General features: G+C 40.6%; 1 protein-coding gene across 1 annotated transcript; it reads left to right on the top strand.

The window, feature by feature from the left end:
• Positions 1-13,610: 13,610 nt before the first annotated feature.
• On the top strand, positions 13,611-15,899 carry LOC135465964 (transcription factor HES-1-like). The gene is made up of 3 exons (XM_064743348.1): positions 13,611-13,682; positions 14,413-14,508; positions 15,255-15,899. Exons 1-3 carry the CDS (start codon positions 13,611-13,613, stop codon positions 15,897-15,899), a joined length of 813 nt encoding a protein of 270 aa, XP_064599418.1.
• The last annotated feature ends 1,806 nt before the right edge of the window (positions 15,900-17,705 follow it).

Below are 17,705 nucleotides of genomic sequence, written 5' to 3'. Positions count from 1 at the left end.
AGCATGGTGAGTACCGGTATGCGTGTGTGCGTGTGCGTGTTCGTGTGTGCGAGTGCACGAGAGGCGAGGTCGTACAGTGGCAAGCTGAGTAGGTTATATGTGCGTGTGTCAGGGCAACCAAGACACCGGAAGCTCGGAAGGACGACAGGAAACGCGCTCTAATGACTTTTTGAATTATATAAGCCATAGCAAATACATGTAGGCCTATATATGGAAACATATGATTGAAGCCTATTGCTTGAAAAAATATTGAAAGTTGTGTAAGCTAAGGTGAAATGCAAGGCTGAGGTGGAGCTCATGAGTTAAGGTGGGCTCGAGGCTAAGGTTGAACTCGGCAGCCAAAACTGAACTCGAGGCTAAAGCCGAACTCTCGTGTTAAGATGGAAGTCGAGGCTAAGATGGAACTTGTGAGCTTAGGTCGAACTCGCTCGTGAGCTAAGGTGGGACTAGAGGCTAAGGTGGAGTCAGGTGAGACTCGAGACTAAGGTTGAACTCGTGAGCTAAACGGTTGAACATGTGAGCTAAGGTGGGACTAGAGTCTAAGGTTGAACTTGTGAGCTAAGTTTGGACTCGTGAACTATAGTGGAACTCCAATCTAATATGGAAGTCGTGAGCTAAGGTGGAACCCGAAGCTAAGATTGAACTCTTGAGCTAATTTGGAATTCGGGGCTAAGAAGGAACTCGTGAGTTAAGGTGGAACTTTAAAATAAGGTTGAACTCGTGAGCTAAGGTGGAACTCGAGGCATGGATGGCACTCGTGAGCTAAGGTTGAATTCGAACCTACGGTAGGACTCTTGACCTCAGGTGGAGCTCGAGTCTTCTGCACCACTCAACCCCACCCACTCTACAGAACTCAATACCTTACCATCGATCCACGTGCCGCTAGCTTCCCGTATACATGTATATGCTGATTGGCCTCAATCTACATATATTTAGGCCAGTACAAATCTTCAATTAAATGATGAGCTCTATCGGGCAAGACAGCGTCAGGACTGTGTAAAAAAAAGTTAATAGCAACATGTATTTTACAGGATATAAATCAATTCCCCCATCGATATGTTTTATTCATTAGAGGCCTGAGGTTTTGGAGACAGACTGTGGTGTGTCACGGGGTATCATAACGGTAAATTAATTAACAGCACTGATACATAAATAGATATTCCCTTGTGTGGTTTTCTGTGAAAACAAAAAAAAACACGAGGAGACGTCAACAAAAATGCTAATACAGAAGGGTTTGATGAAGAATTTCCGCATTCCGATACAGGGCCTAGTCTGTTATTTTACCTATGTATACCGAAGTATGTATATATACTGAATTTATGAATTTGAGCCATACGGATTGTGAATTGTATATGACTTCTTTTTAGTGATACATACATGTAGGATAAGGCTGCCCCTTACATATACCAGAACAGTTTTGAAATAATATGACTTGAGAGATATATACAAGACAGGTGAAAATCGACAACCTTTTCTTTACATATCATTACAGTATGCTATGTCTTCATGTATACGTGTAAAGAAGGCATGTGATGCATTATAGGTCGGGCTAGGATATGGGCCATATGTGGGTTTGCTCATTTATTTATTCAATTATTTAGGGACCAAACGCTTCGGTGGCCTAATGGTTAGAGCATCCGCCTCAAAGTCGGGAGACCCCGGGATCTAACCCGGGTCGGGTCATACTAAAGACTTTAAAAATGATACTTGCTGCTGCCTTGTTTGGCGCCCAGCACTGAGATTAGCGCAAGGAAACACAAGTGGTCGGCCCTGTTTCAGTATAATGTGACTGAGTGGGGTGTCATGTCTGGTGTCTTTGGCGGCTTCACTGGCGGCAGGACTTCACGTGGACTCGCCCAGCCACAAGAAGACACAGGGGCCTCCGTGGCTCAGTTGGTTAGCGCGCTAGCGCAGCGTAATGACCCAGGAATCTCTCACCAATGCGGTCGCTGTGAGTTCAAGTCCAGCTCTTGCTGGCTTCCTCTCCGGCCGTACATTGGGAGGTTTTCCAGCAACCTGTGGATGGTCGTTGGTTTCCCCCGGGCTCTGCCCGGTTTCCACCCACCATAATGCTGGCCGCCGTCGTATAAGTGAAATATTCTTGAGTACGGCGTAAAACACCAATCAAATAAATAAATCAATCAAATAACAAGAAGACACAGTATATGTACACACACTTAAGCTTTTTAGCCATATGACAACTCCACATATGGGTCTAGGTGACACTAAAACTGACCGACGGTTTTCCCATATGGCTGCGCGTGCGCAGTGGTTGTGTACATGTGCATTGGTGTAGACCACCTGTCTTCCACCAATATGGCGAGCAAGTGAGCATACACGTCACACGTGGGATAAGTTTGTCGGTAACTTGCTAAAGGTCGGTGGTTTTCCCATAACACTCTGGTTTCCTCCATACATATATTTATTTGATTGGTGTTTTACACCATACTCAAGAATATTTCACTTATACCACGGCGGCATGCATTATGGTAGAAGAAGAAAGTGCAGAGCCCGGGGAAAAGCCACGACCATCCGCTACTCCATACATATAAAACTGACTAACATCATGTAAGTGGAAAAAAATGTGGAATATAATTTAATTAAAAGTATTAAACTGCAATTCCCTTGTGTTCAAGAGTGTGTGCAAGTGCATGGCAAACGTTCGTATACATGATATATACTGTGTTCACACGAGTGGAGACGCTGTATAATTACCTGTACAGAACTGATGATATCTATAATATAACTAATGAAACTCCTAAATATGCGATGTTAAACAAATGTAGCGATCAAAGGCAAAGATTATGCATACAATGAGAAAATATATTAGGCCAGCCTTTGTGTAATTTAATATTGTCCGATTTGGCACTGATACAGTATGTAATATAATATTAAATTCTTTTTCCATTAACCTCCGATATATTGTTTATATAGAGGTTCAGATTAAGGTTTTATTTATTTCGTTGATGTTTTACGCCGTACTCAAGAATATTTCACTTATACGACGGCCAGCATTATGGTAGGAGGTTAAATGGCAAATTAAACCCACAGCCACCCGCAGGTCGCTGGCAAACTTTCCCGCGTACGACCGGAGTGGAAGCCAGCATGAGCTGGACTTGAACAAACAGCGAACGCATTGGTGAGAGGCTCCTGTTTCATTGCGCTACGCCAGCACGCCAACCATCACACCATATATATATATATATATATATATATATATATATATATATATATATATATATATATATATATATATATATATATATATATATATATATATATATAATGTGATATGATTATAGGCCTATTGTATAATATGATAATACGTAAATTTACAACACAACACATATAGATGTTCCGTCCGTGCATTTACCAACGATCTTGTGGGAGATTCTTAAAACTTAGTTATTCTTCACAATGTTCAAGAAGTGCCTTCATGATGGTCAGTCTTAATTATTTAGTATGTTTTTAATCTTTCTCTCCATCAAAATACGTGAAAATACTTTTCTTATTCTTCGGCAGTCTCCAATAGGTTTCAGCAAACTTGAGAACAGTGTAACATTTTTTCAGAGATTTCAATAATCCTTTAATTAGAACATGAACTCAGTATTTTTAACATTAAAAGTAAATTAAAGCAGTATGTTTCAAAACATGTATACAGAGCACCTCTGGAATATTTTGCAGACCATATGCGGATGAAGGAGTTTCAGTTAAGAAGTATTTGAGCGAGAGCTGCCTACGAACAGATAGCTTACGTTGTTAATCTACAGGATATCGATTGTCCATGGTGGTATTTAGGCGGTGGTATTTACGCGCAAAATTGATTTCTTGTTTAAATCTCTCTTGCATAAATCTCTATATCACTGACCTGTAATATATAACAGGGTATGCAATGTGCCTATCACTGACCTGTAATATATAACAGGGTATGCAATGTGGTTATCACTGACCTGTTATGCATAACAGGGTATGCAATGTGGTTATCACTGACCTGTAATATGTAACAAGGCATGCAATGTGGTTATCACTGACCTGTAATACATCACAGGGTATGCAATGTTGTTATCACTGACCTGTAATATATAACAGGGTATGCAATGTGGTTATCACTGACCTGTAATATATAACAGGGTATGCAATGTTGTTATTATTGACCTGTAACATATAACAGGGTATGCAATGTGCCTATCACTGACCTGTAATATATAACAGGGTATGCAATGTGGTTATCACTGACCTGTAATATATAACAGGGCATGTAATGTGCCTATCACTGACTTGTAATATATAACAGGGTATGCAATGTGCATGTACGTGAGTTGTGATATTTAAAAAGGCATTAATGAGCCTATAAGTAACTTGTGATATATAACATGACATGCAATATCCATGTAAGTGAGCTGATCTGTTTGAAAGGGCATACAATGTGGATATGCGGGAGCTGGGATATTTGAAAGTGCATACAATGTGGATGTGCGTGAGCTGGGACATTTGAAAGGACATACCCTGTGGATGAGCGTGAGCTGGGAAAAGGGCACACAATTTGCACAGGTGATCTGTGATATATGACAGGGCAATGAGAATTATAAGGTGGGGGAGAGGTGGGGTGGGGGGGTGGGGGGTGGTAGGCCACTTTCCTTACAACCACCATGCATGTATACTGTACTTCCGTGCACAAAAATGTTACATGTACTTGTCCATGGCGATGTGGCCGGCTCATCCCAGACCTTGTAAATGTTGTCGAGTAACTTATGAACTACTTATCGAAGTACAAAATGTTTCATTCACATGTATACCACTATCTCCATGTAAATTTATTATGACTTTAATCTGTATATCCTCAGGGTACATGACTAAGATGTACATACAGGCCTATACTGTACACAAAAGCCTTGTTGTTACAGAGAAAATCGCTAATTCCGCTGTGTATAATCGGCTATACAGAGAGAGATCACATGATAAAAAGTGTGCTGAAACCGAGCTGACAGCTTTTTCACAAGAACTCGTTTATCTTTAACAATTGCCATGATTTGACCGACGTTCGTTTTTTTAGATTCCCGGCACACGCCGGTTATCATTGCAAGGCTTATGTGAAGCCTGGATCGTCTAATTCCCACGCCTCTACGGGAGTTATCACGAGGAATCAAACCTTGTATGATCCAGTATCAATATAGCGTCTCCTTGATGCCCCGATCCTAGGTACGTACAGTCTGTGTATAGCCGCAAGCGATCACCCAAATAATCAGATCTGTATAGGCCTGTAAGTTCCGCCTCATTGAACGCTTCCATCGTGATTGGTTATCCAAGTACATCGTATACATTAATATGCTTAATCCGAAAATCGTGTCTGCTTTAGTCCTCTATAATCTCCTCACCCAACCCCTCCTCAAATGGACTCGCCCTCCTCCTGTCTCAACTTACTGATCATGCAAATATAATTCCACAAAAAGCGTTTTATGTACAGTTCTCGAAAATGAATATTCATTCAATCATTTAGCTGCAGATGATCATGATACGCATTAATTTCTACGTTTCCAACTTGTTGCATGGAAACCTTTTCAAAGAATAAAACCAATTTTGATTGATTTATTTATTTTTTAGATTGGTGTTTTTACCATGTAATCAAGAATATTTCACTTATACGGTTAGTATTATGGTGGGAGGAAACCGGGCGAAACCAACATAGTTACATAACTGAACACTTTATTTAGCAATTGAATTTTGTCGAAAGAAAAATATGGAATCCAGAAATATCTGTGTTATTTAGTTATCAACTTATTAGTCAAAAGACTGGGATTATATAACCATTTCTGTTACCCCTCTTGTCCGCTTCGGGAGCGGTGGATCCAGGGTCAAACCTGGGTCGGATCACACCTAAGACCTTAGTTCTTAGTAAGACCTTAGACTAAGTTCTAGCTCCTCGCTTGGCGTTCAATATTAGGGTATAGTGCAACGACTGGTTGACTCGTATCATTGTAATGGCTTGGGCGGTGCCGCTTACTTGTTTTCGGTAAGGTGTCTCAGTGAAGCAGTATTAGATAAAAGAGCGGTGGAAATCCGTCCTTCAACAAGGAGGCACATTGCGCTTATATGCACTCTAAGGACTCCTTCGTCGTCATATGACTGAAAAATTGTGAAGTACGATGTTAAATCCCAAGCACTCACTCGCTCAGTTCCCTCTTTTCATTGGGTACTATATAGTTAATTGTGCGTTCTTTATTTATCTGTACCGTACAAATGTGCATAATTCTCAATGATTGTTTCTTGCTAACTTGTCGGATGAGACAAGAATGTTTAAAACATGTATGTTTCAAGGATCAGTATGATAGAGAGCCTACACCATCAAACTACCTTAAAATTTAACCAGAATGGAAAAGAAAAGTCAAATTCTGACTCGTTTGTGTATATATACTGGATAGTCTGCCTGGATAAGCCATAACATTATAAACAATGACGTAATATATACCATAGATATGGTATTCATCTGTAGCAAGGATGTTAATATTAACGGCATAGATTGTATAATACTGTAGAGGAAGAGCCTTATATGTTCGTGGAATCCATGCGGTAGGCTAAATGATGCTGTAAGAAAAATCATGTGAAAAACCACACTCTGCAGCAATGCGGCTTTGTGTCTAAATAAACTTACATAAATGAGATAAAAACCAGAGAAAACCATCTTGCCATTTATACCAGTATGCAGGTTATATATTTGAGCTAGGCGGTCTGGACCTCCTTGGTCCGAATCACTTTAAGGTGGTTTTCCCCCGGACCTCGGGCTTCTTTTGCTCGTAACGTAAAGGTTGCTATACAAGTGAAATGTATAGCGTATTGTGAACTTTACGCATTTTTTGCACATGTCCCAGGTTTCAAAGACTGCACGGCAAGTCACGGTGGGGTCGCCACCACATTATCGGCATTATTGGCATTATTGTGAAGAGGTTCACTCCCACGTCTTAAACTTTCAGCAACTGCAATTTTCGGCCAAATTTCCGTACTCCTTGAGTATGGCGTAAACATCAATCAATCAAATAAATAAATAAATCGTTTCTGGTCGTATTGGATGTTTCCATGACCGCAATATTCGGCCACCACTTACATACTCCTCACTGATTTTGTTCCGCAACTGCATTTTTCGGCCAAACTTCCATACTCCTTACAGTGGTATTTCCACGCCTGCCATTTTCGGTTAAACTTCCATATTCCTGTCATATCACGGTGGGGTCGCCACTATATTATTGGCATTATTGGGATTATCATCAAGAGGTTCTTGTCATATACACGTACCTAGAAGGACGCAGTGATTTTAAGAATATCACGAAAGGAACATAAGTGATGCGCGATATATTAGATTGAATACCACACTGTTAGCTGGAAGATTAGTCTGTTGTTTCGGTGCTCAAATCCATGTTAAGATCTGTGTTGAAACAACTGATGCTCACCCTACTATATTGTACATGAGATTATAAATTAAGAGATACTTGAACTGGGGGTTGCTTAGTTATATATATATGTGAATTGTGTTTTGTGCCCTAGTCAAAAATATTTCACTTATACGACGGCGGCCAGCATTATGGTGGGAGGAACTGGGTGGAGCCCGGGGGAGACCCACAACCATTCGCAGGTTGCTGAAAGATCTTCCCACGGTCAGATTTACATACGGAAAAAACTGGTGTTACCGAAGTAAACCATCCACCATTTTTTGTCTTGTAGCTCACAAGCCTCGTCACTTAAAGCCGCAGACGTATTAGCGATAGCTGGATTCGAACACGTGATCTCATGGGCCCATCCATGACATAACATCTAGTCAACGCTTTGACTGCCATGGAATTAAAGATCTGTCCCCGGTTGTTCAAAAGTGTATTAGCTAATACCGGTATTAAGTCAGATTATGTATATTTACGATTTAAACAAAACCAAGCATGGAACAGCACAAGGTTAAGTTCATATTTAATATACTCTTACACAGTTATTTTAGGACAGGGTCCAAAAGTGAAGACTTGGCTTAAAGTTAAATATGGTATGAAGTCTTAAGACAGTTTTGAACAGATGGGCCCTGGTCCAAGCATTTCTGCACACGTCATCAATAGATATCACCGAGTGTGTATTTATTTATTTATTTGATTGGTGTTTTACGCCGTACTCAAGAATATTTCACTTATACGACAGCGGCCAGCATTATGTTGGGTGGAAACCGGGCACAGCCCGGGGAAAAACCACGACCGTCCGCAGGTTGGTGTCAGACCTTCCCACGTACGGCCGGAGAGGAAGCCAGCTTGAGCTAGACTTGAACTCACAGCGACCGCATTGGTGAGAGACTCCAGAGTCATTACACTGCGCTAGCGCGCAAACCAACTGAGCCACGGAGGCCCCCGAGTGTGTACACAGGTTACCATTAAAACAGTTCGTGTGTCTGTATTATTATCCATTTCGCTATTAAACAAGTGGTATTGTTAAACAAAGACACTTTGGCTTGATGTGCCTACACACACACACACACACACATATATATGTGTGTGTGTGTAATTCATACTTCGTAGTCTTATGTATTGGGTAAATAATAATTTAATAATATAATTTAATTTGACCATTATAATTACTTATAAGTGTGAATAAATATGCATCCTTGGGGTGGTACATGGATATATAATTGTGTCTCTTTTTATCCGTTAATTGAATAAAGTGAATTGACTTCATAGGCCTTATGAATAGCCTGTAGGCCATGGATTAAGGTGATATGTTCATATACATATTCGCATTTCCTGTACAGGACGAAAGTAACTAATTTCTAAATGTTTCTTACACAAATAGGAGAAAGTCACATCACAAAATAACGATAAGACTGTTAGGTGTAAACCAACAGTAAATATATGCTCACTTTATCGCTTAAAACAATGTACATGTAGTTTACATGTAAAACAATTTGAAGTCTTAAAACAATAAAGTCTAAATCCAAGATATATTTTGTTGGTGTTTTAATGCCGTACTCGAGATTTTTTTCAGGTGTACGATGTCGGCCAGTTTTATGTGTGGAGGAAACCAAAGTGCCACGCGGGCGCATGTAAACCACCAACCTTTTGGAAGTTACAGATCGACTTTCCTACGTGTGGAGCATAAATTTGGACACCATATAATCGGGAAGACAAAGTGATCTCCAACTAAGGTTTTGGCAATGCAAACGGTCACACAAGCGTTATCGATCGTGTATTGTCAGTCAAGGCCACACCATTGAGAGCGGGTGCATCTTCTATTGACTAAAGCCGGAATTGAACCCCCGCCCCCCTCGCGCATGTTTGTAACGAGTCCAGCATTTCTCACTGAGCTGGGCCTAGATCTGGTTCCACTAATCACACAGGATATACTATGACATCTCAGATATGTACACTAAATTTCTTATGATAAAAGGTTTGTGCCGCTGTCTTATTTTTGCATGTATTTAGGTAGTGGGAAAAGCTTATTCACAGCATGTCTACATGCACGTATTAATCCATAAATTAATCAAGATTTTAAGGAAAACTTATCTGACAGGCTTTTTCCCCCTTTTGCCAATTGGTGCGGAGACTACATGTCCCTGCTCCCGCAATCGTTTTCCACAGCCCTTCAAGCGCTATTTCTTAAGCCCACCCAGCCAGACCGATTATCTACACACTAATAAAGATGCACAGACATCAAAGGAAAAGAAAGGTTTACTTAATGGATGACATTAAAACACCGCCACGTGTGTCGGTAAACGACAACGGGATCATACTATTGTAGAGTGTATTACGTGTCCACACAGAATCTATGTGTCTCTATACCCCTGACAACGCTGTGGGAGGGACCCGGAGGTTTGCCGGACTAGCCCTGTGGAATGTCCACGGGATGAAGCGTGCGAGGACGTGTGTCACATAGATTATTTGTCCGGACGACAACATTGCTGTATGACGCCCCTTACCCTGTCACCGTGTGCCCAAACAAGGCATTACTTACGTGCACCTCTGTATGATAACCTGTATCCCATGTACACCGTAGTTGTAACAGCACTGTTAGATAGGGACTGCCTCATTAGTAGAGCCGTCCCCAGCCCTGACAATTCCTGTACCCTGGCGGATTAGCCCCTCACCCAGGGATGTCGTGCCTCCCAACGGTACACGCCTCTCCTAACAACACTACCTCCCGACTCCTCCAGCACGCCCAGTCATCGTTAATTCTCACCAACCATATGGTTCCGTGTTCTCATGAATGGAATCTCTTATCTGGCCCTTGTGGATACAGTTAATTAGATTTACCTGAGAATATTCATCTACACGAGAATTCTTATTATAAGAAATATACTTACATGAACAACTGTATCCCTAAGCAGTCTAACTTTCGCTGAAGAGCACTTGTCTTTAAGCAAATTTGGTGAACATACGGTGTATTTGTACGTCACATGTGATAAAATGCAGTCAGTAATGTGCCAAAGGTCGGAACACTCCGATTTCATTTACCAAATGAAACTAAAAAAATCATCATATTGATGAAAAATTCTTCACTTTATGGTATTAAATACTAATAAAAACAAGCCTACTTTTGGGTTCATGTTTTTACCTACGATAAAATGAGTTTATTAGTTTACGCCTATCAGCATTTTCGTTATTTGCGATTATACTTTCTAGTTATATACATGTAGCACTGACTCAGAGCTGAGAAGAGCTCGATGTTCAAACTCACCATCTGGTTTCAACCCACGACCCTCTGGGCCAGATACTTAACCGCCCGAATCGCATGTTAGTCATATATACCTGTTAATCAGTCTCTGAATGAACTAATCTGAATGAACCTCTCGGATGTCCGGCCTAGGCTAATCGACATGGAGTTTTGTGGATTCCTCTTTTCTGCACGAATGTTTGCAACCGAGTTCGTGATGATAAGCAGTCGACGGCGTTCGTTTGCCGTTTGCGCGGTCCTTTAATATGCAAGCATGTGAAAGTAGACCAGTACCTTGCCAAAGGTCGGTGGTTTACCTCTGACGCTCTGGTTTCTTCCACCCATCATCAAAACTAATCACCATCGTAAAAGTGTTCTTGAGTGTGTAGTGATAGGCGACAGTCAGTCAATCAATCAGTTACACAGGACGTGATACCTCTTGTATTATCACTATATCTTGCGCTCATCGCCACTCAGCACAACGTCTCTAAGACACCTCTTATCTTAAGTCATTATACTACATTACACTCCTTTCGTATGCACGCATCTGTACGTCACTCGCACGAGGATGACGTAATCACATACATGGTCAGGAGCAATTCTGGACAACAATGGCGAGTTAACTGGTCTTAAAATGGCAACTAACGTAAAAGAACAATTGAGAATTGACAGAAACAGCTTACCCATTGAACAGCCATGCGCGACAGTAAATTACTGAAAAGTTAACCACACTTGCCTGCGGCTTTATTTGGACATAAGAGAACCTATAGTCTATACATTTCACAAACTGCGTTAGTCCTGATTCTGCATGGATAATGTGTATGAACACAACATACTTCCATGTACGGTCACATGATAACCCTAAACTGGATTGGGTGGTGTATAATTAACAAGGAATCATATATTAATTTATTCACGTTTTCATTTTTGGCCGATTAAATTAACAAAGTCCTTGCCTTCATTCGCACAAATATTCGTCAGTGTGTATGCACAAATATATAAATGCAATGTACACATTCCCTACCATACAAATGCTTTATTGTTGTGCATATAATTTAGACAATAAGGAAAAAATAGAAACATGTATTGCAAATTGGTTTGAAATAAATTCTAGCAATAGGTCAAACGTTTTGGATGGATATATGGATATCTAATAAAATACTAAGAATTAAGCTGGGCAAGGCAAAAGACACCGAGTAAAGCAGTGCAAAGTAAGTTAATAAAACTTTGGAAAATTTAAAGAAGATGTGTTCACTATAAGCAAACTAAAGGCGAAAACAAACTCTAACGCGAAAAATTACACCAAACATTTGGTTTTAATTTTAGAGGGTGTATAAGGCGAAATAAAAGGTCCTGCCATTGGCATATGAAATATACACAGGCCTATGACAGACGACTGTGTAAAATGCGCAATAGATCAAGTAGCTTGCTTTTACAACTTAATTTACATTTTAAATGGACTGCAGTTAAACGGCTAGGCTCCTTGTAATGGTTGTGAGGCGAAGAAGGAATAGTCTGGTAATTGAATGATTTAGATGAGTTGATTGAAAACACCCGCATGACTACTGCATCTACCCCATTGTCGGTCGCTGTGTCGTATAGCCAGTGTCCACTCATAAACACATCGTAATGTCCATTAGTCTTTTGTACATCCCTCATTAACCATTTACCAGTAACTCTTCTCCCGTCTATAAGAAGTAAAACTAGAACTGGGTTATTGACCCAGGTATTTCCAACCAGGCACTGAATTCCTATTTATCGTATGCTATAGTCCATAACATGCAGTTAGCACCTTATCGCATATCATGGGGAATCCTTTATATCTTTGAACTTCACACAAGGCCTGTGATATGATATAAATTATAATATGTGGTATATACATGTGAAGCTATAGCACCGGTATACAAAGCCATCATAGCATGCACTAAGACCGTCCGTTTATATTGCCATAATTTACTATTGTATTGTGGCTAAGAGTTGGAGTCTGAAAATGATTTATTTGTTTATTTATTTATTTGATTGGGCCTGAAAGAAATAAAAGTAACAGTATTACGCTTCAAAAACGGCATTCTGTTTTGCTATATGTTTTGTAATAGATTATGCTGTTTTACACATTATTATGTTATATGGTACAAATGCAATTGTTCTGTTAGTTCAAAACACAACCGCATGTTGCAGTATTATAGCCTCAGTTAGAAAACTCAATATAAGGCTATAAGTTGAACGGTATCACAGTGTATGTCTGCCATTGCCTTCTCTGCACATCCATCAGACGTCTATTATTATGTATGTGGACGGATTATGTAGGCGTTATGATGACCAACATTAAACCTTCTTGCAGATGTTACTTCCTTTGGACTTCATGCTGATAGACAGACTGTGAGAAATATTCTGCACTTTTTCTATCGTCTTTATCTATATGAAAATTTACAATTGGCGGAAGAATATAGCTTAAGGGACGCCTAACTGAATACATAATGGGAAACTGTTTGAGTCCTTTTATATATTGATGTTTTCATCAGTGAATCTTTTGTAAGACAAACTTTTCCCACGGCGGGCTCGAGAGGGAAAACTTTTTTCGTCTTCGACGCGTGCATCTATTAAGTCTGCGCCTTCGGGGCATCCCTGTCATAATCCCATATTAATGAGCTCGCGAGATTACATCAACCAATCGAGCTAGCCGTACTAAGTCTCGGGCAACAGTCCCGAGTCAGCCGCCCGCTGATTGGCTGATAACATAGGAACTTGAGCGTGAGAACTGAAACAACATAACTTCACACTATAAGAAATTTGATACGTGTGGCACGCGGACTAAAGAGGTTTATAACGCAGGGATTGTTTGGTGAGGAGACGTCACGTCGTGTGCCTATTCGATGTCATCCCATGTCGGACATTTACTAGTGTCATTTATCGAACTGAGTTCAAACTTTCCCACTTCTGCCATGAGCTCAGACGAAGACATTAGTAGCAGTATGGACGCACATCCTAGTATGTCCAGAGAAAAACTCAGAAAAGTAAGTTGAATAATCCATTTTATTTCAGACTTAAATGACTTATTTATGTAATACAAGTAAGTATGTAATTTGCACATTTGTATTGAGAGAGACAGGACCAGAATGTATCATACTGAAAGTTTGTGTGTAAAAGCATTTATCGTTCAGTTAAATTGGACCTCGATTTCTAATGATGCACTATAGTTTCACATATTTATTTGATTGGTGTTTTACGCCGTATTCAAGAATATTTCACTTATACGACGGCGGCCAGGATTATGGTGGGAGGAAATAGGGCAGAACCCGGGGAAAACCCAAGACCATCCACAGGTTGCTACAAGACCTACCTACGTACGACCGGAGGGGAAGACAGCATAAACTGGACTTCACCTCAATGCCACCGCATTGGTGAGAGGCTCCTGGGTCATTGCGCCGCGCTGGCACGCTAGCCACCTTGGTCAGGGAGGCCCCACTATAGTTTTCAACAACTGTATACATGTATACCCTCAACTGCATGCTGTTTGTGCTGGAAAAGAACAACTTATATATGTGTTCTGTTGGAGGGATAAAAAAAAGCACCCATTTGTACAGGTGTACTGGTAATAAATGTCACTAATTAATGTATTCTCGCTACAAATACATGATATCTGTTTGCACCAAAAAAGAAACCACGACAAACTAACCAATCTGATTTATGTGAAAAGATCGAAATTCAAAAGCTATCATGTTTTTTTTTCTCTATGTCTTTCAGCTCACCAAACCGCTTATGGAAAAACGACGCCGAGCGAGAATAAATGCCTGTTTGAACCAGTTAAAAAATCTCGTTCTGGAGGCCATGAACCAAAATGTAAGACATTAATGCATGATACCCATTTTTATTAGATATTTAACAGCTACGCTGTATAATTACAATGTTATCCTACAGCCACACACACTCTCTAAAGGCAACTGTTTACAAAAATACACAAGATGTGTACCACAGTCATATACATTAATGGTGATAAATTTGCACAGGACCTAGAATGCATCATCGTTATGTACCTACACTTACATTGTGTACGAAACTGTGTACCTGTGATACACATCTCGTTTACTTAACGATCTACAAAAACACGTGTGTAAAAACGGTACACATTTACTTTTTGAGAGTAAGATGTGTAAATGTAACCTTTGTGAAGATAATTTACTACAACGTAATGTTAGATCTGACGTATAATATGAGTTCCCGGGTTACTTCATGCTGAAAGAATGCCTATAGACACATGCCTAACCTTTTGACCACCTTTTGTTACGTTGCATGCTAGTATCTGGAAACTCTTCACGTAGCAAACTACTACGAAGTTCCATCGTTTGTTCTGGAACATTCGTTCATTAGGACGGGCGTGCATAGGCCTACTGTAAATGCATTACGATTGTTCCGCCAGCTCCCACGTGTAGAGAGACTCAGTGGTAGCACGCAAACATTTGAGTGGATAGGATCCAACTGCAAAAAATAGAGATATAAGTTTAATTCAAAGTTTATATAAGACAATCAGCTATAGTTTTTGACGTTCATAATACATGTCTAACGATGTTTTGTTTGCTTTATTGCAGACCTCACACTTTTCTAAGCTAGAGAAGGCGGATATTTTGGAAATGACAGTGAAACACTTATCCCAGCTACAAAGGCGCCAAGCAGAGTCTCAGAAACAGTTGGACGGTTGTGGTGTGTCTCGCTTCAGGGCGGGTTACGCGGAGTGCGCGCAAGAAGTAGCCCGGTGCTTAGCAACGGTTGACCAAAGAGACAGCGTGGTGGGTTTGCGGGTGATGGAGCATCTCGCGCAGAGAATACAGTTTTCAAGCGAAACGAAAGTCAATTCTCCGCTAAATCACACCTCCACCATCCTACACAGACAACCGGTGTATCGTCACCCATGTCATCAATCCTCAATGTATTTACCGACTATTCTCCCACCCTCAACGTCGCCGGCCATTCAGACCGGCCACTCAGACAAGAAGATGTCATACCCGGAATATATACAAACTGGGGTGCAGGAAGACGAAGGGAAAGTCTCCTCAACTGACGCGAAGGTGACCATACGAAGCCCTCATAAAAGCAGAAAATCAAGCACACCTACAAGGTTTCCGGTGTCAGATGCGTATCGGGAAACATTCAACATCAGCAGTAACAGTGACATGAAAAAGGAAGCGGAAATGATCAAAACTGACCAATCAGAGCCTGTGTGGAGGCCATGGTAACCAAAAAACAGCCAAATTTTTTTTTGTTTTCTTTCATTCAAAAGTTTTTATTCATTGAAAAGTTTTCATGTAAACTGAATGATGCTATATTTTATTTGCATATATACATGATACATCAATACATGATAACGTGTTGCATTATGTAAATATATTAATAAGTTATCTTAATGGACCGTCTTATAAGTGGTTTGGGAAGGTCTGCAGCAACCTGCGGATGGTCGTGGGTTTCCCCCGGGCTCTGCCCGTTTTCCTCCCACCATAACGCTCGCCGCCGTCGTATAAGCGAAATATTCTTGAGTATTCGAACACAAAAAGATGTAACATGCACTGAAATCACAAACATACGCCAACGTCTTTACTATGCGTAAAGTTTTAGAAGGCTAAAAAGCAAGACCAATTGCTTTCCGTCATCTAATTGCAAGGGACCGGTATACGCCACCGATGCGGAGTGGAAAAAATCGGGAGGCTACGGGATAAAACCCAGGCCGGGTCATACCAAAGACAAAATGGTACTTGATGCTGTCTCGCTTGGCGCTCAGCGCTGAGAGATTAGAGCAAACACATGGCTGCTTGGCCAGGTGTCAGTATAATGTGACTGGCAGGGGTGTCATATCTAGTGTCTTTGTCATGATACTTCAGTGGCAGCAGCACTTTGGCAGCATGGACACGCCCTGCCACGAGGAGACACATTAGTAGACACACCCAGTGACTCCCCGCTGTCACATGACTGTAAAATTGTTAAGTACTAATATTTACTTATACGACGGCGGTCAGCCTTATGGTGAGAGGAGACCAGTCGAACACGAGGGAAACACACGATCATCTGCGGGTTGCTGTTAGATCTTCCCACTTACGACCTGAGAAGTAGCCAGTATAATTGGACTTGAACCGTAAAAGGAATAGGTCAAGCATCAGGTGGGCCGTTGTTTTCGGCATGGTGTCACAACCGCACTATAAATATATATATCGACATTGGTTCAGGTCTGCTACAAGGAGAAATAACAAAGCCATGTTAAACCTGAAAAAACAAAAAAAAAAAATACAAAGAAAAAAAAAACAAAAAAAAAAAACTAAACAAACAACAAATAAATGCAACAAACATCCATCAATCGGAAAAACTTCAAGATTTCACTGCTCTCGCTGTTTTTAGGGCTTTGGAGACAATAAGATGTCGACGGCACCCGTGTGGTCGTTTGTGCAGTCTAAAATTCGTTGCAGACAGCTTGTCTTCCACCAGTATGGTGTGCATATTCGTACGTCACATGCATATATGGAAAAGCTCGTCAGTAACCAGCCAAATATCTGTGGTTTATTCCCCGGGTACACCGATTACCTGCACCAGTTGTACTGGCTGCCATTTATACTGACTGAAGCGTGAAATTATTGATAACGATGAATAAATAAACAAAGCTTCGAATATTTTAATTTTTGCTAGTGGTTTTATTAGCATTACGCTACATCATCATTATATTGTATTATCCACAATATCTTTTGATGGTAAATATATATTTAACTGCAGAATACATTTTGTGAGACAGGACTCTCACCAGTAGTTTTCTTAATTTTTCGGGCCGTACGTGTGAAGGTCTGCCAACAGCCTGCGGTTGGTCGTGGGTTTCCCCTCGGCTTGCCCGGTTTCCACCCACCATAATGCTGGCCGCCGTACTATAAGTGAAATATTCTCGAGTATGGCATAAAGCACCAATCAAATAAATAAATAAATGATTCTTCGATTAACCTCGATTGTGTTACTGTTTCGATGTTTGATTTGTGATAGATGCAAACAAAGGAATGACGTTTTGTTGG

This window comes from Liolophura sinensis, chromosome 5, assembly GCF_032854445.1.
Source record: "Liolophura sinensis isolate JHLJ2023 chromosome 5, CUHK_Ljap_v2, whole genome shotgun sequence".
Classification (NCBI taxonomy): domain Eukaryota; kingdom Metazoa; phylum Mollusca; class Polyplacophora; order Chitonida; family Chitonidae; genus Liolophura; species Liolophura sinensis.
This window is presented reverse-complemented; position numbering and strand designations above follow the sequence as displayed.

Coding starts and splice junctions, on each gene's coding strand:
- LOC135465964 (XM_064743348.1), top strand. CDS start 13,611: ATGAGCTCAGACGAAGACATTAGTAGCAGTATGGACGCACATCCTAGT. Junction 13,683..14,412: donor CCAGAGAAAAACTCAGAAAA/GTAAGTTGAATA, acceptor TATGTCTTTCAG/CTCACCAAACCGCTTATGGA. Junction 14,509..15,254: donor TGGAGGCCATGAACCAAAAT/GTAAGACATTAA, acceptor GCTTTATTGCAG/ACCTCACACTTTTCTAAGCT.